Source organism: Erythrolamprus reginae, chromosome 5, assembly GCF_031021105.1.
Source record: "Erythrolamprus reginae isolate rEryReg1 chromosome 5, rEryReg1.hap1, whole genome shotgun sequence".
Taxonomy (NCBI): domain Eukaryota; kingdom Metazoa; phylum Chordata; class Lepidosauria; order Squamata; family Dipsadidae; genus Erythrolamprus; species Erythrolamprus reginae.
In genome coordinates, this window is record NC_091954.1 from 48028563 (window position 1) to 48055093 (window position 26531).

The 26531-nt window shown below is 38.7% G+C and overlaps 1 protein-coding gene across 5 annotated transcripts in view; it reads left to right on the top strand.

Annotated features, from left to right (window-relative positions):
• FAM53B (family with sequence similarity 53 member B) overlaps positions 1–26531 on the top strand; it is a 166020-nt gene that overhangs the window by 56426 nt on the left and 83063 nt on the right. For all 5 annotated transcript variants that reach the window (XM_070752529.1, XM_070752527.1, XM_070752530.1 and 2 more), the window contains 2 exons: positions 1279–1333; positions 24243–25021. In XM_070752529.1, coding sequence (XP_070608630.1) covers positions 1279–1333; positions 24243–25021 — 834 coding nt within the window. The remainder of the gene's footprint in view (positions 1–1278; positions 1334–24242; positions 25022–26531) is intronic.

A 26531-nucleotide genomic window follows, 5' to 3' on the forward strand; every position in this document is an offset into this window, starting at 1 on the left:
AGTAAATGAATCATTTAAAAAGATTTACAACAAAACAATTTAGATTATTTGGAATGGAACAATTTTATTTTTATTGCTTCAACTTTGTTCAACTAAGAACAAGACCAGACCTATGAAATCAATTTAGAAATGTTTTGAAAGTAGTATACAGTGATACCTCGTCTTACAAACGCCTCATCATACAAACTTTTCAAGATACAAACCCGGGGTTTAAGATTTTTTTGCCTCTTCTTACAAACTATTTTCACCTTACAAACCCACCACCGCCGCTGGGATGCCCCGCCTCCAGACTTACGTTGCCAGTGAAGCATCCATTTTTGCACTGCTGGGATTCCCCTGAGGCTCCCCTCCATGGGAAACCCCACCTCCGGACTTCTGTGTTTTTGCGATGTTGCAGGGGAATCCCAGCAGGGGAATCCCAACATTGCAAAAATTAGTGCTTCGCTGGCAACGGAAGTCTGGAGGTGGGGTTTCCCAGCAAGGGGAGCCTCAGTGAAATTGCAGCATCACAAAAACACAGAGGTCCGGAGGTGGGGTTTCGAGGACTTCGGTGTTTTTGCGATGTTGTGATTTCACTGATGCTCCCTTCGCTGGGAAACCCCACCTCCGGACTTCCGTTGCCAGCGAAGCGCTCGTTTTTGCAATGCTGGGATTCCCCTGCAGCATCACAAAAACACAGAAGTCCGGAGGTGGGGTTTCCCATGGAGGGGAGCCTCAGGGGAATCCCAGCGGCGCAAAAATGGGCGCTTCGGCTGGCAAAAGGGGTGAATTTTGGGCTTGCACGCATTAATCGTTTTTCCATTGATTCCTATGGGAAACATAGTTTCGTCTTACAAACTTTTCACCTTAAGAACCTCGTCCCGGAACCAATTAAGTTTGTAAGACAAGGTATCACTGTACTTTTTTTTTAAAAAACAACAATTTTAAATATTATTTCTTCAAATAAGCAATCAATATAATTCTAAAGAAAAAAATGAACTGGAGCAAATCTTATACCTTCTATTTCTATGTTGACAGATTTACAATTTAGTATTTTTTCTGGATTAGCCTTTTGTGCAGTTTTGAATATTATTCAAGGGAGAACCATTACCATAACAAATACAAAATAGTAGAACAAGGTGTTTTCAGGATTGTCATTGTCACTTCAGCTTTTCTTGTACAGTATATTTGAATTTACAGCCAGTCTGCCATTAGGACATTGAAAATGTTACAAAGCATGGCCTGGATTTCAGGATAATTTGTAAAAAATATGTGATTAGGTCTTATATTTGTTTTCAGCACACTCCAAAGAAGATGAGTCAAGGATCCACACTCTTCTCATGTGGAATGATGGGTGAGTATTTCTGCCTTTTGTGTCCCAAATCTGATATATGAATGAGTATGGATTTTGAAATAGATTTTCATTACTTTGTTTTGAAGGATACAATGCTCTTTCTTTTGCAAGCTAAAAAATCAATTTCCTAATTTTACGTGTTTCTTTTTGAATATCATATGGTTAATTTAATATCTTCTTTATATTACAATACACAGCACTCAGCTGATAGGTTTCTGTGTGTAAATTTCCAAGTGGCTGTTCTGCACATCAAAAACTTTTGTGATCTTTGATGCATCACAAGTATTGTGGTATCTGATAAACCATCTATGTACTTAATTGGGGTGATAGATACAGGACATAGTCCAAATGTAAAACTGTTCATGGGCACATCTGGTACATTCAAACTTTGATCTTCTGGTTCTTAGTAATCAAATTTTACCTACTCACGAATATGTAATAAAAATTAATTATAATTCTTCACGTGCTCCAAGATTATTTTTTTTGTAATATGGGGTATATCAAAACTATCCTTTGTTCTGACACTGCTTTTCCATTACTTATGTGCACTATAATTTATTAGGCCAAATGGAAAACCAATTCCTAGTTTTTAAAAGGTAGCAGAACAGTCATTGTTTAACTGGTAATCTTGTGCTGCTGCCAATAATGAGATACTGTGCTGGCATATAAACCACCATTTGACTAGAGAAATATTTGAAATTTATAACGGTTTCAAGTGTTGTTGATTGCTCTTGAAGGACTAGATGTTGTTTAAAAGATTAGTCCTGTATTGTAGTCTTTTATTTCGTGTATGACTGAACAATGATTTCTAGTGCCAATTAAAATACAGTATTAAGTAGATTTTGAAACAAACGATTCTCCATACTGGGGAGTGGGTCCAGCAGTCACATGGGTATGCTCGCTGTCCTAACCAATCGGGACCGAGCCTTCAGTCTTAAAAAAGCTTGCTGGATCCGCCCCTTCCCCAGAATTCACTCGGTCCTCCTACTGGCAGGACGTGTGGTGGCTCACTCCTCTCGTAGATTCAACTCCTTTCCTCATCTCCTGATTTCTTCACCTGCAAAATAAACCTCTTATTCAGATAGGTTTCTCCAGACATTGTCCCCTCCCCCTTCCCCCCCCCGGGAGATTTGCGATTAAAGAACCAGTCCTTGGGGCTCGGTTCCGACTTGGAGAAGCTGCAATGTGAATTCCCTTGCAGCCAGTCGCTGGCTGCTTATTCGTGCTGACGTCAGTTGCTTTCTAATTTTGGAAATTGTCTGGCCCCTTGTGGAGTGGGACAAGTGGACAAGTCACTTGTTCGGTCCCCTGGGCTTTAGTTTACTAATTGGAGAACATTGCGCAATGGTCCTAATGCCTGTAATAAATCATGCCAGCGGGCCCCCCATGCTAACTGCTTGGTGCCAAAAAGCCCACCACAGGCCCTGAGCACACTGTGAAAGTTTCAGACTTCTGCTCAATCCTCTAGGTCTCTTCTCCCTACATGGTGATTAGCTCGAGGTCTAGATTCTCTCTGCACTGTCTAACTAGCATTTAGAGTCACTCCAAATTGTTCCAGGGTTGCAGACGCCCCAGGACCAAGGGGCTTGGGCCCATCCAGTCTATTCTAGTCCTTTCTCCTTAATTTGGCTCTGCCTTCAAGCCTAGCAAGATTTAGACCATGACTGCTAGACTCTCCAACAGGAATCCTACTGCCAAAAATCCCAACAGGAACCCAGGCCTTCAGGGGATGAAACAGAACCCATCCCACAGGCCTTTTCCTCTCTAGTAGCAGGAAATGCAGCCCACTAGAGCAGAAAAACGTAGAGACAAGACCTTACAAAGACTGCTTGAGCAATCTGCTAAGTGCCTTAAAGTCCAAGTTGAAGTTCATGTCAATTCAACTGCTTCTACAGATCCCTCTGATCTGCCTGCCCCAGAGGATCAAGATTTAACTCTAGATGGGTCTACCCTGAACAGGCCCCAGCCAGATCTCTGGGGTTCAGGGTCTATAGTAATAGAGACTAACCAGGGGACCCATCGAGTGCCAAACTCAGCTCAGGCCCCCAGGGTAGACCCAGATTTCTCCCAGTCTCTTCCTAACCTGCCTCCTGAATTTCAATCCATGCTTTCTGTTAGTACATGGTACATAACCTACTTTGGAGTTGCCATATAGTAAACTAACAATGTTGGTCTATGAAAGTAAAGACTGTATCTTTAAGAACTTTTACTCGTTGGCCATGAGGGTGCCAGCACTGTTCCCTGTGGAGGGAGTTACTTTGAGATATCTTTGCTTGTGAGTTTGTATTATTTTTTGCTGTGTGCGGTTTGTAATCTATTGCTAATATTGTGGTATATTTGTAAATAATAATATTGTTAATACTAAGTCTGAGTCTCTAACTGACTAGCCCACATTATCTACACAACTGCAATAGCTCTGCTGATTGTATGTCAAAGGTTTCGCACAGAGCTGCACCGAGACATACTAACATTGGTTATGGGCCCAGGACAGCAGAGGGGTGTAGTTTTTGGATATGTGATTTAAATTGGCCAGTATTGTATTACAGTTAGTATTGGTGTGACAGTATTATTAAGATGGCAACGTTCCAGTCCAGTAAGGCTTTCTCCATTGCTCAGTTGGATGGAAGCAACTACAACACATGGTCTACAAAATGTACCATGCTGTTGAAATGTGAGGGACTTTGAGACATTGTTGCTAAGCCCCCCGACTTGACTGCCTTGAATCCTGATGTGAAAGAGGATGCCAAGAAGAAAAGAGAGTTTGACCGGGATAATGATAAGGCTCACAGCATTATAGGACTTACACTTGATGACAAGCAACTAACTCACATTCGTGGTGAGAGTTCAGCTGCCAAGTGTTGGGATATTTTGCGAGGATATATGTGCGGGACAGTGTTGGAGCACATATACAGTTAACAAGGAAACTTTTTCGTACCCGCTTAGCCTGGAATTGAGACATGCTAGCTCATTTGACTGTGATAAAAGAGATTTTGGCAGAGCTGCATGAAAAAGAGCTTATTTTCTCAGAGATTCATCAAGTGTATATTGTTTTATCTGATGACAGTTACGATGATTATGTATCATCGTTAGGAGTATCTGTCAATGTACTAACTAAGATAGGTTCTACAATATTGTTTAAGAATGACAATTGCATTATTGAGAAAGAGGGGTGTAAAATTGTTGCAGAGCTTAAAGATGGTTTATATGTTATTAATGAAGAGAAACAAGCAAAGACAAATGCCATGTTTAGCAACGTAAAACCTCATGATCATTGTATACAACTAATGCATAGGAGAATGGGGCATTTGAACTTTCAATTGGTGAAAAAAGACAATTGGGCTTGTTAATGGCATAAACCTTAAACCATGTTCTAGATTTGTAGATTGCAACATTTGCTATGAGGAGAAAAGCAAGGTTACCGCTGTAAACCATTATGAAGGTTTTAAAACCAAGGATATATTAGAGTTAGTGTTTATGGATGTGATCGGTCTAATGAGGAAACCTAGCTATGGTGGTTCACAATATATTCTGAGCATTGTGGGTCATTTCTCAAGGTTTGGCTTTGTTTATGCGATGAAGACGAAGGCAGATACTTATAGATTGTTTTGTAACTGGCTAGGGTTTGTTGAGAGAAAGATGAATAAGAAAGTTGTTAGCGTGGTAACTGACAGTGGTACAGAATTTACTTAAAAGAGGTTTGTTGACTTGTTAAAGAATTGTGATATAGAGCAGTGTTTCCCAACCGGTGTGCCGCGGCACACTAGTGTGCCGCGAGACACAGGCAGGTGTGCCGCCAAGCTCCCCGCCCGATCTGCCCCCCTCCTCCTCCTCCGCCCCCTGCCTTGGGGCGCGACTTCTCTCGCGGCGGCTGCGGCTGCAGCTTCAGCTCCTCGGGACGAAAGCGCTCCCAGCCCTCTCTCGCAGCCCCCTGGCTGGGAGCGCTTTCGCTGCGAGAGAGGGCTTTCTCCATCCGTTTCGGGAATGCACGCCCCGCCCCTCTCTCGCGCGCGCCGCTCCCCTTTTCTCTCAGCCCTCCCTGGCTTCGCTTCTCAATCCCTCCCTCCTTCCATCTTTCCTTCCCCTCAGCCATTCTGTCTGGGGGTCTCCCGCTCTTCCCTTCCCCGCCTCCCAGGCTTTGCCTTTGCAACCCCCACCCTTTTTTGGTTGACAAGGAGTCCTTTGCCGCATCCCGCAGTTCGCACTCGGCTCGAGGCCGCTTTCCCTGGCTACGCTCGGAACCGACAGGGCGCTGCTCTTTCTCTCTCTCACTCTCTCCCGTGAGGCAGGGGAAGGGAAAAAAAGCAAAAAAAACCTTCTTGCAGCGTGCCCGCACTCGTCCCTTCAGCAGCGAGGGAGGGAAGTCAGAGGGCAAGGGAGCGAGCGAGCGCTCTTGTCCTCGGTGCCCTCTGCAGCCTACCTTCCTTCTTCTTTGCCCCCGCTGAGGGACGGAGAGAAAGATAGAAAGGAAAGAGGGAGGGAGAGATAGAAAGGAAAGAGGGAGGGAGAGATAGAAAGAAAAGAGATAGAAAGGAAAGAGGGAGGGAGGAAAGAGGGAAGGAGCGATAGAAAGGAAAGAGGGAGGGAGAGATAGAAAGAAAGGAAAGCGGGAGGGAGACAGAGAGAGAGAGAAAGAGAGACATAGCAAGAGAGAGATAAAAAAAGAAAGAAAGAGATAGCGAGAGAGACAAAGAGATAGCAAGAGAGACAGAGAGAGAGAGAGAAAGAGACATAGCAAGAGAGACAGAAAGAGAGCGAAAGAGAGAGAATGAAAGAGAGATAGCAAGAGAGGCAGAGAGAGAGCAAGGGAGAGAGAAAGACATAGAGGGAAGGAAGGAGGGAGAGAGAAAGAGAGCAAAAAAGAGAGGAAAAAAGAAAGAAAGAGGGATGGAGAGAGAGAAAGAAGGGAAGGAAGGAAGAGAGAGAAAGAGGGAAGGAGAAATAGAGTGAAATTGAGGAAGAGATTTTTTTTTGTCCAAACTTTTCTTTAGCCCCCCCGCACCCCCCCGTCCCCCCGTTCAGTGTTCCCCAGGATTTTGAAAATATGAATAATGTGCCGCGGCTCAAAAAAGGTTGAGAAACACTGATATAGAGCATAGGCTGTCTGCGCCTTATAGTCCACAGCATAATGCATTTCTGGAGAGAAGAGGCCAAACATTACAAGCCATGATTAGAACAATGATAAGAGATTCTGGTTTGTCGATTCAGTTATGGGCTGAGGCATTGATGTGTGCGAATGTGGTCTTAAATAATGTTGTTTACTCAGCTACTGGAGAAATACTGTTCACGTGGTACAGTAGAAAGCCTGACTTGAGCTGTCTACATGTGTTTGGAGCACCAGCATGTGTACATGTTCCATCGCAGCTTAGGAGAAAAGGACAGCATAGAGCATGATTATTGTACTTTGTTGGATATAACAATAATCAAAGGTCCTTTAAGTTTTGGGACAAGAACACTGGTGCATGTTGGTATAGCGCAAGTAAGTTTCTGGAAAATACTGCGTTTCTGCCAGATACTGCGTAGCAGTGTGAGAAGTGAGTCTGAAGAGTCAGGTGATGAGGAAACTCCAAGTATTAGTGAGAGTGCTCCAATAGTAGATGTAAAAAGTGCAGTGAAGGAAGAGCCAATGCCGGCATTAGCAATGTAGTTGTTCCCAGGAGAGGTACTAGAATTAGACGGGAACATGATAGGTATCAAGCTAATGTAGCTTGCAATGCAGTTGTGGAACCATCGCATTATAGCAAAATCCAGATAAGGAGAAGAAACATTGGCATGATGCTATGAGAAAAGAATTGGCTGCAATGAAGGAGTTGAATGTTTATGAGGAAGTTCAGTTGCCTCCAGGAGAACATTTAGTAGGATCTTGCTGGGTCTATAAGGTTAAGACCAGGTCCAATGGTGCTATTAAGTACAAGGCTCGGTTGGTAGCATCGGGTTTCTCCCAGATGGAGGGTGACTATGATGAAATATTTGCTCCAAGTTTGCGGGCAGCAACTCTAAAGACAGTGTTGGTTTGGGCTGCAAAGCATAAGTGCTGTGTCCACTACGTATGTGGAAACTGTGTATTTGCATGGACCATTGCAGCATAGGATATTGATGAGAATTCTACCTGGTGTTATGCATGACAAAGGTAGATGTTGGAAGCTAAAGAAAAGCTTGTATGGGTTAAAACAATCTGGATACGAGTGGAATTCATTGATTGTAAAAGAATTGGAGAACATGGGATTGCACGCAAGTAAGGCTGATCCTTGTAAGTTTATAAGAGAGAGGAAAGGTTCCAAGGAGATCAGACGATATAGCAATTATTGTTCGGTCAGTAGAGTCTGTTAACAGGATTGTAAAGGATTTAGAGAAGAAGTTTAGAATACAGAATCTGGGTGAGATTGGCCAATAATTTGGGCGTTGATTTTGTAAAGACTAAGAAAGGCTATAGGTTGTCACAAGTTGGAAAGATTAACAGTCTGTTAAAGAAATTTAATATGGAAGGTTGCAAGATTGCTAGAACTCCCATGGAGAGTTGCTTTGTGCATAGCAATGAAAAAGGGAAGGCTGTTGATAAGGAACTGTATCGTTCATTTATAGGAAGTTTGTTGTATTTGGGAAACTGGTCACGGCCAAATATAGCGTATAGTGTGAATCAGTTGGTACAATGTAATAAGGAGCCAACTGAAAATCAGTGGAAGGCGGCAAAAAGGATATCGCGGTATTTGAAGAGTACATGCATCATGGTTTATTTTTGGAATCAGGTGATAGATTGGAATTGACGGCATACGCAGATGCCAGTTTCGCTTCTGATAATGTGACCAGGAAGTCTATGACTGGTTTAGCTATTTTGTTTGGTGGAACTTGGTAGGCTGGAAGTCAATGAGACAGCAACACATTAGTTTGTCTACAATGGAGGCTGAATTTGCTAGTCTGTCACAGTTATGTACAGATTTAGTGGTGTATCGACAGTTGCTGATTTTTCTTTTCCGGTTCCAGCGGGGCAGCAGGAGGAAGTAGGAAGGCGCTGCTCTGCCGGACTATGGCATACCGTCCAAAATATAGATAGATTTAAGCGGTTTGAGTCAGTACCTTTAACACTGTGCTATCGAGTAAAACCTGCAGCTGAGTTTCGCGCTTGTTCGGGGTTCCGGGATGTTGAGGCAATCGGTGAGAATTTCAAAGAACATAGTGAGGAGATCAGCTGTAGGCCTGGAACAAGGCTGCAACAGACCGGATTGTGCCATTGCGACCTCTCTGTGGCACTAGACTCCGGAGAGCTCCTTGGTTTACCGAGGAACGCCGAGAGTTGAAATGCCAGAAGAGACGTCTGGAGAAGCGGTGGAGGAAAAGCAAATCTGAGTCTGATCAAACACTTTAAGACTTACAAAGTGGCATTCAAGGCGGCAAGATGCGCATATCATGCCACCTTGATTGCATCAGTGGAATCCCGCCCGGCCACTCTGTTCAGGGTGACCTGCTCCCTCCTTAATCAGGTGGGGTGGGGTTGGGGAGCCCTTGCAGAGTAGTGCCAAGGAATTTCAATAATTTTTCGCTGATAAAGTCATTCAGATTCGGATGAGCCTTGACTCCGATTGGATCGCAATGTCACCTGACAATGAGTCAGTCAAGGTGACTGGGGCCTGTCCTTGTCCATCTGTCTGGGAGGAGTTTGACCTGGTGACACCTGATGAAGTGGACAAGGCCATTGGAGCTGTGAGTTCCACCACCTGTTTACTGGATCCCTGTCCCTCTTGGCTGGTTTCGGCCGGCCGAGAGGTGACGTGGAGCCTGGTCCAGGAGATTGTCAATGTTTCTTGGAGGGGGTGTGTCCTTTCCGTCTCTCTTCAAGGAGGCATTTGTGCGCCCCCCTCCTCACGAAGCCTTCCCTGGACCCAACCGTGCTTAACAACTATCGTCCAGTCGCCAACCTTCCCTTTGTGGGGAAGGTTGTTGAGAAGGTAGTGTTGCTCCAGCTCCAATGGTCCTTGGAAGAAGCTGATTATAGACCCTCAACAGTCAGGATTCAGGCCTGGCTACAGCATGGAAACTGCTTTGGTCGCACTGATGGATGATCTCTGGCGGGCCCGGGACAGGGGCTTGTCCTCTGTCCTGGTGCATCTTGAACTCTTAGCAGCTTTCGATACCATCGACCATGGTATCCTTCTGCACCAGCTGGAGGAATTGGGAGTGGGAGGCACTGTTCTCCACTGGTTCTCCTCCTACCTCTCTGGTCGGTTGCAGTCAGTATTAGTGGGGATCAGAGGTCACCCCCTGTTGGTCCTCTCCCCCCTGCTATTTAATACCTACATGAAACAAAACGCTGAAAAAAACCATAGAATCCCTTTATGATAACCTGGGCCTGTTGAAAACAAACACAGAAGAAAAGAAAAACATAATAAAACAATTTTACCAGGAATTATATAACTCAGACAAACCAGATAACTCTGCAATTATGGAATACCTAGCTCAAAATGAAACATTACAGATAACTGATGAAGAAAGAACTAAATTAACTAGGAACATTACTTCTACAGAAATCAAACTGGCCATTGCAAAACAGCATAACAATAAAACCCCAGGACCTAACGGTATCCCCTCGGAATTCTATAAACACCACCAGGACATACTAGAACCACATATGCTAAAACTATATAACGAGGCCTTACAACCAGGCAAGCTTCCCAAAACATGGTCTGAAGCCTACATCACTATCATACCAAAAGAAAATAAAGACAAAAAATATTTGGAAAACTACCGACCAATTTCTTTATTAAATATGGATTATAAAATTTTCTCAACAATAATTGCAGAACGTTTTAAAAAGATCCTAAACAACATTATCCATCCTGATCAAAATGGATTCCTCCCAACAAGAAATATCAGTAATAATACCCGCACCATACTCAACACTACAATATTACAATGAAAACCCCGATAAACCAATGGCTCTCATATTTATAGATCTTAAAAAAGCTTTTGATTCTCTATACTGGGAATATTTCATAAAACAAATAGAACATATGAAATTTGGAGACAACTTTCTCAGCCTAATAAAATCTATTTATTCTCAACAATCAGCAAAAATACTTTTTAACAAATCTATTACAGAAGAAATAACAGTAATGAGAGGTGTATGTCAGGGATGTCCCTTAGCACCCCTAATCTTTATACTTGCCATAGAAACACTACTAAAAAACATAAGAAACAATGAACAAATAAATGGACTCAAAATAAAAAAGGAACACTTTAAACTCCAAGCTTTTGCAGACGACATAGTATTCACAATTCAAGACCCAATCAAAACAGCCCATATTCTAATAAATGAACTTTATAGATTTGGGGAAATAACTGGTCTCAAAATTAATTTAGACAAAACCAAAATTATAACCAAAAATATGACAACAGAACAAAACTCCATATTAGAGCAAGCTCTTAAAGTAAAAACAGTGAAAAAAACTAAATATCTTGGCATCACAATCTCAGCGAATAATAGAACCTTAAAAAAAGACAACTACAATAAACTTACACATGACATACAAAAAGATCTAACCAGATGGACAAATTTAAAACTATCCCTGATGGGTAAGATTGCCGCAATAAAATCAAATATTCTTCCCAGATATTTATATTTATTCCAGGTAGCTCCTATCAAACTGAACAAGTCATTCTTTGAACAATTGCATAAATTAATTCGGAAATTCATTTGGACGGAAAAAAAGGCAAGAATAAAACTAAAAACCTGCAAGATCATAGGTCAAGAGGAGGCTTTGGCCTCCCCAACTTTTACCTTTATTATCAAGCCACAATTTTAACCAAAAGCAAAGATTGGATAACCCTTCAAAACACAAGATTACTTTCTTTAGAAGGATTCAATCTACAGTCAGGATGGCACTCATTCCTAATGATAGAACCAAACAAAATACCAAAATACTTTAAAAACCATTAAATAAGAAATACATTAATATCGACCTGGCAACAGATTTAAAAAAAAAATCATTATTTAGCAATTCCAAAATGGCTATCCCCAATTGAATCCTTTACCTATCAGACTGCTCTTTCAGCACCAAAAATAATAACCTATTCTAAACTACTAGATCCTAATGACAATATCCTTACAGGGCAACAACTAGAAGAAAACAGAATACTTATAGATTGGTTTACATATACACAAATAAATACAAAATACAAACAACACAAAAATACCCTCGGCTTTCAAAACCCTAATCCTCTTGACTTAACATTATTTGGACCTAACATAAAAATGATCTCCAAATTATATAGCTATTTATTAAAACAGGACACTATAGAAGAGCAAGTCAAAGGATCCATGATTGCATGGACACAAAACTTCAGATATATAATAAAACTTACAGAATGGGAAAAAATATTTACGATTAACTATAAATTGACACCCACCGTATCCTACAAGGAAAATCTATATAAAATGATATACAGATGGCACCTTCCACCAGTTAGGCTCTGTAAAATGTACCCAAATGTATAATACCTATGTTGGAAATGCAAGAAGAATCAGGGAACGTACTATCATTTATGGTGGACTTGCACATACGGCCAAAAATTTTGGACAGAAATTAAAAGAATAATGGACCAAGTCATATCGATAAAGATCACAATCAAACCAGAACTGTTCCTTTTAGGCATTTTCAGACAGAAATTAAACAAAGAAGATAGATACCTTATTATCCAAATACTGACGGCCGTCAGACTAACATACGCACAACAATGGAAAAAAGAAGATAACCCAACAAACTTAAGTATTATTAGTAAAATCATAGAATGCGCTGAATTATCAAAAATAACAATGGAAATACAAAACAAAAATGATTCTGAGTTCTACAAGGCCTGGGAGAAGTGGTACAGATGGTTATCGAATTTTAAAAACAATAAAATAGAAACCAATTAAAATTCCTTATCTTAAACTAAGAGGAAAATATACACAACAGAAATTCTGACTAAAACTGAAACACAATCTCTGTCTGAGTTCAATCCAACCGATAACTATTGACAATATACTAACAACACAACTCACAAACATCTTTTACTCATAAAATTAATAAACATAACCAAAACTAAGTTGTCACAATATATATTCCTGCTAACTTGCAGGTACTACCCCCCCTTTTCTTACTTCATCTAAAATCTTTACTATATTACCTATCTATAAATGCATATAGCAAAGCAGTACTTTATTCTTAAATTACTATATTTCATAGATATAAGACTATGTAAATACGAATACTGAATACAAAATATTTATCTATAGATAAATGTTTGAAATGAATATGCAACAATATATATATGCTACTATGTAAAAAGATTTCTTGCCTCACACCCCTCCTATTTTTCTTTTTGTATTCCCATTCCCCTTTCCCATTCTTAATAAATTAATAAAGTATATATTTTTTTAAAAAAATATCTACATGAAACTGCTGGGTCAGATCATCCAAGGGCATGGGGTGAGGTATCATCAGTACGCTGATGATACCCAGTTGTACATCTTCACCCCATGTCAAGTCAGTGAAGCGGTGGAAGTGATGTGTCAGTGCCTGCTGACCCGCTCCCCAGTATGGAGAATAGGCGTTGAACTCTTAACCTGAATGCCTCTTCTCATATGCAGAGATGTACAGCAGTCACCTCCTTCCCTATGTCTTTTGTGTATTACTTGCCTTTCTTTCTCACCTTAAAACCGAGAGTAGAGTACCTTATCAGTCACCACCAATGAGTCAAGTCTACGGATTCACAAATTCTGGGGAAGGGGCGGATCCAGCAAGCTTTTTTAAGACTGAAGGCTCGGTCCTGATTGGTTAGGACAGCAAGCATACCCATGTGACTGCTGTACCCGCTCTGCGTATAGAAGAGGCATCCAACGCCTGTTCTGTCACAAAAGCCAGTGCTTTCCAAACAAAGCATCTGTTCCTTCCATTCATAGGCATTAACCTGATTATATGAATGGGATTGAACAATTGTTCCAATGGAGAGTCATTTTTCAAGATTTTCAGAAATGGAAGTTGCCTGAACAAAATTATTATTATTATTATTATTATTATTATTATTATTATTATTATTTTAATGGATTTGTATGCTGCCCCTCTCCGCAGTACATGTGTTGGATAGATGGGAGATCATTTGCATATATGCACATGCCTTTAAAGACCTAAACTTCACAATCAACACATGAATTGAAGAATGGTTCTTTTTAAGTTGCATATGTATTAAAAAGAATAGTTCAAATATTAGCAATACTGTTTGAAAAAGGCTGATAAGATCTTTTCAGCCAAGAAGCTTTATCATCTTTGAAATTATAGGCCAACATCTTGGGCAAAGCTGAATTATGTTATTGCTGATCTTGTTTGCTACAATAACCTGTTTCTAACGCAGCCTAATCTTGCTGACCATAGCTCCCCCAGTGCATTTGTCTTTGTTATGCCCAATCAAGATGATCAAATCCAATTGGCACTATTTTTGTTTTTCTTTGTAATTTTAGGCATTTTTCCCAGTACTTTTTATTTTGGCTTTTAACTGGCCCAGATTAACCAGCCAAGTCATTGTTGAAACTTGTTCGGATAGGTTCACTGCTGACAGCCACAGTGAATTTCAAACTGCTAGGCTATTTCCGATTAGATAATTATGTTCTTGTTTGCACAGAAGATTGAGACAAATACATACATCCTTTCAACTTTGGTTTTGGATTGGAAACTGAAAAAAATAAAGTGCCTTATGGGACTTCTTTGAAAGAGGGAGGGAACTTGTCTTGCTTTCTTGGTCAAGAGAAGTAGGGTATCTTTAGAACTAATTGTCCATTTGGCTTTCAACAGATGCAAAAAATGTAGGCACTATTAAAGCTGGTTAGTCCATTGAATAAACAGTGATGGTCTTGAAGACCATATTGTGTAAATTGAATAGTAGTTGGATAGGCCAAGTTCTCTCCCAATGTGCTAGAATGCAACCACAGAGTTCTGGAAAGGAACTGAGCTGAGGAAGTTTTACAAAGACTGCTGTCTAGATCATTCTGCCTCTTAGGTTATAAATTGAAACAAATTGAGAATAGTGACTCATGGTGAATTCTTACTGCATAAGCCATGGGAAAACTATTCCTTGATTCTGAAAGTCTTGCCAACTTGCCTGAAGGAGAAGGCTACGCAGGCCTGACACTATAAAAAATCTTTGTCTTAGGAATACTGGTGCCTTTTTATAATATTCTTGTTTCATTCTTGCATGCTGTAGCTTTATTCAAAATTTAGAGAAAACTATGCATCATCTTTTCCATCTTTATTTACAATACATGAAGGCTTTCCTAAAATCTGAGCCAACAGAACAAATTTGCATTTACCTCATTAATAAAATGCTGTGGGATTTCCTATTTTTGCAAAAACTACTACTTCTTGGGATTTATAATCAAGTCAATGCCTTGTGAATACTGCTCTACAGTCATTCACCTTTTAGGAAGGTTTACAGCAGCACAAATATTTTTTCTGACTTCAATGTTTTAATATATGTCCTTTTTCATTCACCACAATCATAGTTTGCAGCTGTTGTTGAAACATGATCATGGAGCGCAAGGAACAAATACAATATTGTATACGTACTATAGCTTTTAGAAGTAGTGTTTCAAGTTGCCATAAGAGGAAGCTAGAAAACATGATTTTCTTGCTCTGCTCTCTTTGTTTTTTCTGCTGATTCACTATGAGCATACAAATCCAATAAATAAATAAATAAATAAATAAATATTTTAGAGCAAGCCTCAATAAATGTATTTTAGATTTAAGTTTTCATGTATTCTGTTGATCTCATGTATTTGGAAGAACTGTTTTGTAGCTCCACATTGTTCTAATTTCAGATGACAATTGTTATGACTGAGTAATATAGTCTCTTCCTGAAGTAAGGTATATCAACTTATAAATTATTTGACCCTACCCTCCCTCTGTTAGCTGCTCAGCTAATGTTCCAACTTCATGCCACTGCTGTTTGCAAAGAAATTTTCAGCCGCTGTATGTTTCATAGTTTACAGAATCCAATAGTTTTCTTCATCTAAATGTTTAGTTTAAAAGTCTTCCAGTTTTCATCTAATAGGAATTTAACTTTTGAATCTTAGAGTAGGCTTATATTATTAAGCCCACTGTAATTATCTTTTCATTTGACTTGTTAGTCATTAATTCTAATCAAGGTTTGACATTAGTTTTCGATCACTGATCGAAACTTCAAACTGTTCCAAGAATGATTGATTATTTTCTTCCAATACAAGGATCACTTGAGAATCATCGAGAAGTATCATTGTTGTAGAAGTATCCACAGTTCTGTAAAAAGTACATCATGATCAAAGAATGATGTTTTGATTTTGTTCCCTCTAAATACATTTGTCATATTTTTTTATTTTCATGTTTAAATCATTTTTTAAACTATGTGTAGATGTGATTGTGCGAATAATACCTATTACTTTATAGCAACAAACTGATTTAGTTTTGAAAATACATAACTAAATATACATAAATATATCACAGGCAGGTAGTTGGCACATAAAATTGTGTAACAACAGTTAGATAGGAACATAGATGTTTTAATAGACTCTAAAGGAGAAACACAATATGCGAATAAAAAGAAGAAAGAGGTAGCCTATACATATTACACTGAATTATATAATCAGGAAGACACAGAGGAAGATTTAGTTAAGGACTATCCGATCCAAAGCAACTTACTGAGTATATCAGACAAAGAACAAAAAATCTTAAATCGAAAGATTACCCTAACTGAATTAAAAAGCACAATAGATTTTAAAAAAAGAAGACTCCTGGTCCATATGGTATACCTTTTGAACTATATAAAAAGATCCAAAACCCACTCGATCTGATTATGCTTGATCTGTTTAATGAAATTTTGGAACATGGAATTATACCTGAATCTTGGAAGGAAGGCTGTATAACTCACATTACGAAAGATATTCAAAATAAAAACAAGATCCAGAACTACAGACACATCTCACTCTTAAACACAGATTACAAAATCTTTGCAGCCATCTTTGCAGAAGGACTTAAATAACCAGGAATTATAATATCACAAAGACTTGGTTCACTGAAAAAGGACAATTATGACCCCCTAATTAAAAAAAAACAATTAAGGGCCTAGATTCATGGTGCAGTGCAGTGCAATGCCCTACGATATGGCTCCACATGCCACCATAAGTTCGCCATCACGGCCATAGGACCTCAAGCTAATTGTGAATGTATTTAAAAAATTTAAATTGTTTACCTGCCTGCATTTTTTTTTTGCATTGGCATCCTTCAGTCTCGAAAGACCATGGCATCATGCTCTGTCTGCTTTTACGCTATACATATTTTACCAAATTTCTAGTATCTACTTGTTAAAATAATTATGTCAGCAAAACTGTAATCTACATAAGGCTTCAGAACAAAACATCTAAGCAATGGTTTTGAAAGGTCAGCCAATATCAAGCATAGAAACTTATTTCATATTTAATGTCAAGGCCACTGGCTTTTGAGAAAATGATTAAAGAGGAAAGCATGGGATGAGGGATGAGCACATGAAAATTGTAGGGAAGGACTCCAGAGTTCTCTTTTGGTGCCTGATTATGAGGGGAAACTATTACAAAATAAAATGGAGACCTTGCAGATTGTGATGTGGTTCGGATATGATAGCATGTGCTCTGCTCCTGAATGACAGGGGGGCGGCGGGGGGGGGGGAGCAGAGATTGTTTCCTCTTGCATATAATGCTAACAGAATACTCTTTTTCCTGGCCTTTGGATTGTTGCCATCTATTGCTTTGCAAGCTTTTCTCCTAATAAATATTCATAATAGATACACGAACATCATTAAGAACAGAATTTCCTCTTATTAAAACCTTCATCATTCAAGTCTTTGAAACTGAATCCACCCTATGTACACCCCCATGTCATTCTGCTTAAATAGTCCCTTCATTCAACCAAATTGTTAGGATACTGAGCTGCCTTAGAGCACAATTAAATTTGTACTCTAGCATTTTGAGATTGATTGTAAGCCTTAATAATGTATGGGCTTAAAAAATGTTCTCAGTGCAATAATCCTCAGTATTTTTGATTCATGCTGAATAAGATATTAAATGGCCATTCAGATATGGCTAAAACTATATTTCATGCATAAGCAGTTTCAGTTCCAATCTTCTGATTTCCTTTGTCTCTTAGAAGAGAGAAAAAAGTAGAAGAAACAAGCCAGCGCTCCTGATAATAGTACATAATCTGTTGCTTTTCTCTGCTGGTGTTCTCATGGTTTGTTTCTCAACAAAACTACTGTCAGCTGAATTTAAGTCAAAACTTTAATAACTGTCAACCGCAGCAGATGTAGGTGAGATGTTGAAATGAATCAGTAGTTCATGGCAACTTACAACGGAGCTATAATTTTAGATGGTTTCGTTTTTATCCAAAAGTCGGGGGAGGGAAGAGTCCACATATTTGAGATTTTTCTGCTCTCTGGCCCATATTCAATCAACACAATAATGTATGTTTAAGATCATAATGATCTTAAAAGATCTTTCTGGATTGACCAGGTCATGAACTGGTTGGGACTCATAGTAGTACATATATAAAGTGAATGTTTTTTCCAATGGAAAAAATATTTTTCCTAAATTCAAGTGCTCAGTATGAGCAAAACTTAAGAAGAATAAAATGTAGATGCTTGTTTAGACATAATATTTAAACTTATGATTAAACTATTGTTGAGCACCGTGGGAATAAATTGCTGTCAGAGTCATATGTTTTCCCCATGTCTCCTTCCTCCTCCTTCCAGTTTAGAGAACCACTGTCATCCAAATCCAGATGACCAAGATTTACTGTAGCTATAAGAGGAAAGCAAGCCAACACTTTACAGAGCTATTTGAAAGAATCTAATTGTACATAAAATCAACCATTATTTAGAATTTGTGTGACAGTAAACTTGCTTAAATCTAGATACCAGAGGCTTTTGAAAGGAGAATATTGTGAATGAAAGGATCTCTAAAGACGTAAAGAACCAAATGTACACTCTGGTTTTTAGTAATATAGTTAGATTTCATAAGGAGTACTATTTATGATAGGAAACACTACTTTTTCTAATAGTGATAGCACTTAGCAATAAATAGCAGTTATATACTGCTTTACAGTGCTTTACAGCTCTCTTTAAGTGGTTCACTGAGCCAACATATTGCCCCCAACAATCTGGGTCCTCATTTGACCGACCTTGAAAGGATGGAAGTTGGAGTCAACCTTGAGCCTGATGAGATTCAAACTGCCAAATTGCAGTCAGCAGAAGTAGCATGGAGTACTACACTCTAACCACTGTGCCACCATGGCTCTAATGGCCTAGATAGCACAAAAGCTTCACGTTTCCAATTGTTTTTCTCTTGTATTTCTAGTAACTTAGAGGATAATTTGTACATTTATTATACCAGTAGTCCCCAATCTTTTCAACTTTGTAGACTAGGAGTATGAATGAGTGCTGCACTCTCAGTAAATTGATTTATTCAAGGGTTAGTATACAGTGATCCCCCGGTTATTGCGTCCCCGACCATTGCGAACAGGCTAATTTGCGATTTTTGAACCCGGAAGTCAGAACACCATCTGCGCATGCGTGCCCTTTTTTTCTATGGGCACGCATGCGTAGATGGCGCCGGGCAGATCAGCTGCTGGGCGGCTTCCCTAGGTCTTCCCCATCTTGGCGGGCATCAGCGAGGAGTTTCCCCACCGCCCACGCAAACTCCTCGCTGCTGCCACTTCGCTTGGGCCGCTTCCCAGCTGAGTACTCAGCTGGGAAGCGGCCCGAGCGAATGGCTTGTCCGCAGCCTGCCTGCCCGCGCCCGTGGCTCGCGCGCCCTTCTCCCGCCCACGCCGTTCGCTCGGGCCGCTTCCCAGCTGAGTACTCAGCTGGGAAGCGGCCCAAGCGAACGGCTTGTCCGCAGCCTGCCCACGCCGTTCGCTCTCCCTCTTGCTGGCGGGAGAGCGAGAAGCCCTCCCCAGCACCCGTTCGCCTGCCCTTTGCCGCTCGCCCGCCCTTCGCCCGGCCACCCGCCCTTCGCTCGCTGCTCACCCGGGTTCGGGGGGGGTGCTGGCAAGCCGCCCATGCCGGTGGCAACGTTTTAAAACAGCGGCGCGGCTTTCCAATGAGTCCCGTAGACAAACGCGGAAGTTTGACGTTTGTCTTCGGGACTCATTGGAAAGCCGCGCCGCTGTTTTAAAACGTCGCCGCCGGCATGGGGGGCTTGCCAGCACCCCCCGGACCCCCAACCTGGGTTTGGGGGGCTGCTAGGAAGCCCCCCATGCCGGCGGCGACGTTTTAAAACAGCCGCGCCGCCCCCAATCTTCGGCTCCTCGCTAGCGCTGCAGGAGTAAAAACACCACATGCGCAGATGGTGTTTTTACTTCCGCAGCGCTACTTCGCGAAAACCCGCTCGTTGCGGGGGGTCCTGGAACGGAACCCTCGCAACGAGCGGGGGATCACTGTAGTGGGTTTTTTCCTTCCACTTAACCTACGTTTTATTTAGGTTTCAATTAAGGTAAGCTTTTTCATAGGCAGGTGAAAATTATTTTGATTCATGCTTCACAATTCTGAAAAAGGAGAATCAACAGCAGAATGCTCTCTTTCTGAAAAATCTCAAACACTATTTTTTACACTTTAATCTATCTGTTTTTATATGACTGAATAATTACTCATATCTCCTGGATATCTGTTGGAATCCTACATTTCCTCTGTGCATAACTCCAGGGTCCTGCACATTCCTTAAAAGTGGTGGGCCTCCAAATAAATAAACAAAAAACTAAATAATTAACTAAAAATATGATATTGAACCAAGAAGAAAAATTATTAGGAGAATTGGGATTACAAATCGTACAAAAAATTAAATACCTAGGTATTAATTTAACAAATAGATGCTCCTCAATAAAAGAAAATAATTACAACAAATTAGTACAACAAATAAAAGGTGATCTTAAAAAGTGGGAAAATTTGCAACTATCAATAATAGGTCGTATAGCTATTATAAAAAGGAACATTCAGCCTAAACTACTATATTTGTTCCAAACTACCAGTAAAATTAGATAACAACTTTTTTATAGATTTGAATAAGATAACAATAAAATTTATATGGCAAAGTAAAAAGCCAAGAATCAACTTAAGAGATTGGGTCAACTTAAATAACAGTCGTATCTTAACATGAGAAAGCCATGATTTACTCGTGGGATGGCAATCATTTTTATGGGACAAAGACAATAAAACCCACTAGTAATTCCATAGTTACATTACCAGAGATTAATTGATTACAATTTTGTGTGAAATAAAAAGCATTGGATAAAAATTCCAAATTGATTATCTATCATGGAAGCAATTATATACCCAAACAGGATAGATATAAGTAAAATGATCAAATACAAAGGCATTCTGGATAGAGCAGGAAAATTAAAAAAACAGAGAAGAATTGGAAAAACAAAATATAAATATAGATTTGTGGCCATACTTATAAATCCAGTCCCATTATAAAAAAGATATTGAAGAAAATGGAATCAAGACAGAAGCCAAACAATTAGATAAACTTGACAGGTCCAGAGGATAAGATTATTATTATTATTATTATTTTATTAGATTTGTATGCCGCCCCTCACTGGAGATTAGATTAGATTAGATTTATTGGATTTATATGCCGCCCCTCTCCGCAAACTCGGAGACTCGGAGCGGCTCACAACATAAAACAGATCATCTCCAAACTTTACAATTATTTGTTGCAATTTGAAAGTATGGAAGATATAGTCAAAGGACCCATGATTGCATGGACACAAAGCATAGGACACAACATACATTTGGCTGACTGGAAAGAATATAGGATAGAAACCTTAAGTTAACAAAATTGGGGTGTGTAATAGCTATTACACACCCGAATCTTAAAGAAAAAGGTAAGATTTGGAAATATAGGGATTTGTTAGATGATCAATTTAAATTAAGAACAAAACAAGAATTATATGATTTAGGTATTGACTTAGACTGGTGGCATATATGCAGATCAGTTCTAGATATCAAACAGATGTAAAGATTTATATTTTTTAAAAAGAAAATAACGTATTGAGTAAATTATTATTTCAAAATCATCCAAAAACAATTGGAAATGTGTATAAATACTTATTAAATTATAGAACGATAGGTTGGATATTGAAAGACAATATGATCAGTTGGTGCAAAAATTTAGGCAAAGAGATAAATTTAGATACATGGGGAAAATATGGATGTATAATTGGAAAATAACAAAATCAATTTCCTTTAAAGAAAACCAAATTAAGATGTTCTACAGATGGCACCTTCCACCATATAGAATTTCTAAAATGTTTCCGTCTGTATCGCCTATTTGTTGGAAATGTAAAAAAGAAATTGGTACATATTATCATGCGTGGTGGACATGTTCCGAGACAAAAATATTTTGGAACAAAGTAGAGAATTGGATAAATGAAATAACAAATGAGAAGATCAAAAAATCTCCCGAACTCTTTTTATTGGGTATTTCAAATACAAAGTATAAAAAAGAAACTTATTATTTAATAATACATATATTGGTTGCGGCTCGAATAGTATTCGCACAGAAATGGAAAGAAAAAACAATACCAAAAGATACTGAAGTATTTTAAAAAATTATAGAATGTGCAGAACTAGATATGATGACTAAACGTTTAAATAATCAAACTGAAACAGAATATTATAAAATATGGGATAAAGTATATTATTGACTTTTGTACCCCTTCCCTTTTTTTCCCCTCTGTCCCTCCCGATTTCCTTTTTCCTTTTTTTCCCTTTCCCCTTTTCATTATATTTATAAATAAAGTATATTTAAAAAAAAGAAAAGAAATTTAATTAATAAGTTTAATATTAAAAATATAGAGTTAAATTTAACAAGAATGTAACTTACATGTGTGGCATTTCTGCTTTGATCTGATTACAGTTAGGAGTTTTTATATTTTTGTATTAGTTAGACTTCTACGACAAGCGGAGCAATGGTAGCTCCTTAAATGTTTAGTGTTGTATGCCCTTGTTTGTCCTTTTGAAAATTCAATAAAAATATTTTTTTAAAAAAAAGTTAACAAAATTGGTGTCCGATAAGAAAAACCACTATAAAATGTTTTACCAATATTTGGCCCCAACGAGATTAGCTAAAATTTATCCAAATTTAAAATCAACCTGTTGGAAATGTAAAAAAGTACAAGGCACTTTCTTTCATATGTGGTGGCTGTGTCCTGAAGCGAGAAAATACTGGCCCAAAATACACAAGTGGCTACAAATAATAACAAAAACAATAAAATTTACACCGGAGCTCTTACTATTCGGAATATTTTTCAAAATCAATATAACAAGAACATTAAATGTCTGATCCTACACATTACTACTGCAGCTAGACTTGCATACACACAGTGCTGGGAAAACCCCAAATCACCTATAGAAAGTTTAATATTTTTTTAAAAAATTGACTGTACTGTTTTTAAATTACTACAACACATGAGAAAAATGGTATCGGTGGATACAACATAGATAATAAAAAAGGGAAAATTAAACAAAATATAGAATATTGTAAATATGTAATGCATTAATGTATTAACAAGAAATCAATGCATACATGACAATGTAGAATTGCTCAAAGATGTATTGTGATTTTTTAAAGATTTGAAAACTAACAAAGTATATTTTTTTAAAAATAATAACTATAGACTTTATCTGCCTCATTGCAGTATGTAATGGCCTTATAGCCAGCAAAATCAAGCAAATTGACATTTGTAGAGGTAATTAAGTTACTAAGATATATGCCATGTCACAGAAGCATTGTGCAATCTGATCTAAATTGTGCTGATTGCAAATCTAATTAAATTAATAAAAGTGGAGTGCACCTGTCATGGAACTCACTTTCAAAATACTTATTCCAAATTGTTAACCTATACTTATAAACTTTTCTAGTCCAGTGTTTCCCAACCTTGGCAACTCGAAGATATTTGGACTTCAACTCCCAGAATTCCCCAGTCAGCATGGGAGTTGAAGTCCAAATATCTTCGAGTTGCCAAGGTTGGGAAACACTGCTCTAGTCTATTTTGTGGGTTCAGAGCTACCAATAAAAAACTTTATGAAAATCAAAAGTTGCTCAACTTCTGTCATACCCAGTTGTTTCTTTTCATTGCTATCTCTTGGTCTCAGATAACTAACTTGTATCATGCTCCATTTTAAATTAATAACCTTACAAAAACAAATCTTAGGGATTAATCCTAAAGAGTCCCTGGAGACTTTTCTTGTAATGTATTATGCTTTTCAATTATTCAGGTGACTAATATAACACTAATGAATATATATTATTGGGCAACAAATACAAAGGGATACCATTGATTGAAAGGCTGTCTCTCTGATTCTAGAAAAGTGGAAGCATCTGGACACACCCTTCTTTGCTGCTCTTTTTATAGTGACATTTGACCAAAAATTATTTTCCCGATAATTAATAACATGCTGTCCATTCCAACACAGTTTATCTTCAGTGGCTGCTTAAAGACAAATGGATGGGTAGCTAGACAGGTAGCTAGATTCTACACAGCGACACTAAAGATTTGCCAGAACCAGATAAATAATTCATCATAACTATTTTAAATAATTAATGCACTAAATCTTTTGATACCATCACCCCGTTGTACTTTTATTATTACCTAATAAGTATAGGCTTTCACAATTTAAAGCCTAACATTATATTATAGCTCAGGCGTTGTTCAGCCTGACAGTTAGGCTGCCAAATTATGATTTCAACATAGATTCTATTTGTTGTCTATTGTGTTATTCTAGAACTTCTGACTAGGTATTCTTTGAGCATTTTTAACTGTACTGGACTTTGACTGTAATAAATATTTGACTGATTGTATATCATTTTATCCTTTAAAACTAGAGAATGACAGATGGAGAGATCTCAGCAGGAAATATCCCCTTCAGGTTGAACAGCCAAGTGCCAACATTTGGGACTGCTTGCCTGACAAAAGTGATGAAACCTCCTTATGGCAGAGAGAACCAGCTAACGCATGCTCAGTAACCAATTTGATCAAGGATCTTAGCCTTAGTGACCGTAATGGCAACCCTTCAGCACCTCCCAGCAAACGCCAGTGCCGATCACTCTCTTTTTCCGATGAGATGTCTAGTTGCCGGGCTTCATGGAGGCCCATAGGATCAAAGGTCTGGACTCCTGTAGAAAAAAGACGCTGCTACAGCGGGGGAAGCGTGCAGCGCTACTCCAATGGATTCACAACCATGCAGAGAAGTTCAAGCTTTAGCCTGCCTTCTAGGTCAAGTACTCTCTCGTCATCATATGACCAGATGGGATTTAGCAATAGATTTGGGTGTCAGCCATGCCAAGGAATACGAAAGTCAGCTACTTGCGGACAGACAAGTGACATTTGGGGTAATGATCATAGGTCTTCTGAGAGTGGCAAGATTGACATCCAGCGATCTCTCTCTTGTTCCCATGATCAAATTTCCTTTTCGGAATATTGTCTGCCCTCAGCAAACAGCACACCTGCCTCGACACCAGAGTTGACGAGGCGCTCCAATGGGCTTTCTCGAAGTCGATCTCAACCATGTGTCCTTAATGACAAGAAAGTTGGAATTAAGAGAAGACGACCCGAAGAGGTAAAGGAACAAAGACCTTCATTGGACCTTGTCAAGATGACACAGGTAAGAATTGATTATCTCACTCTGGGAATAGCATGGTCAAACTTACAAAACAACACTAAGGGGTTTGTTTATGCATAGATGATTGCACTGTTTTGACACTGTTAGCAATAAAACTCAGGAAATTGAAGAGTTTCTTCATCTAGTTTTAGTTCTTTACCTAATTCCTTATCTTTTTTCTGTGCATGGGTCAAAATTCATGGTTATTGTAATTTCCTTAATTCCCTTGCATTTGAAGACTATTTTCATTTTTATTCTAAACAATGCTCTTCCAAAACTTTTTTTTTTGAAAACTTAATTTACTTTATAATGTAATTTTTAAATACATTTAACAAGTTGTTTTCCTCTAGGAAGAAAGGTATTGGCAATATTTTTGGACTTTATGCAATTAACTGTTGAAGAGGTGGCTTATATACTGTGGAAACTGGAGGAAACCTCAAAGGAACCAGTGCTCACCTATTTTCTGTTTTGAATTCTCTAAACTGGGGAGTTCATTGTCTAATGAGCTTTAGAGTCACAGTGTCTGTAATTTTCCATTTCATTGTTGCTCTTCTCTTCAAGCAGCAGTACTTTACTGTTCACTCAAGAATCCAAAGAGCTGAACAGATAAGAGATCTGAACTATATGTCAGAGGATGTGACACCCATACATTTTTACTTTCAGAACAACAAAAAAAGATTTTTAAAAAGTGTGCACGGCATAAGTGAGCTGTAAGAACTCTTAAAGCACCCTTAAAGCATGCCCAGTCCCTTTTATTCTTGTATCAAATAACTAAAGTATTATGATTCAGCAGTTCTGTTGTCATTAATTTTATAAGCTTCTTCTTCTTCTTCTTCTCCTTCTTCTTCTTTTTATTATTATTATTATTAGTAGTAGTAGTACTACTACTACTACTACTACTACTACTATGCTACTTAATAAAATATCAGCACTTTTGTATAATCCATAGCTTGTGCATTCATTTTGCTTTTGTATCAGAATTCCAGTTTTGCTACCATGACATGTCTATGCCCTGACCGCCATAGTCCAACCGTGTATCTCAAGGAGGCTTTAGTATTAGCTGCCTTGAATTATATATCATTTTGATATTTCTTTCAAATAAAATATACAGTGTTCCCTCGAATTCCGCGGGGGATGCGTTCCGAGACTGCCCGCAAAAGTCGAATTTCTGCGAAGTAGAGATGCGGAAGTAAATACACAATTTTTGGCTCTGGACAGTATCCCAAGCCTTCCCTTAACACTTTAAACCCCTAAATTACCATTTCCCATTCCCTTAACAACCTTTTACTCACCATTATTACTGGTACTCACCATTGAATAAGACACTTAGTGATCCTGATATTTATAAACATAATTATTTATTAACAATAATTATTTTTTTTGTTATTTATTTGCAAAAATTATTAGTTTGGCGATGACATATGACGTCATTGGGTGGGAAAAACCATGGTATGGGGAAAAAACCGCGAAGTATTTTTTAATTAATATTTTTTTGAAAAACCGTGGTATAGGC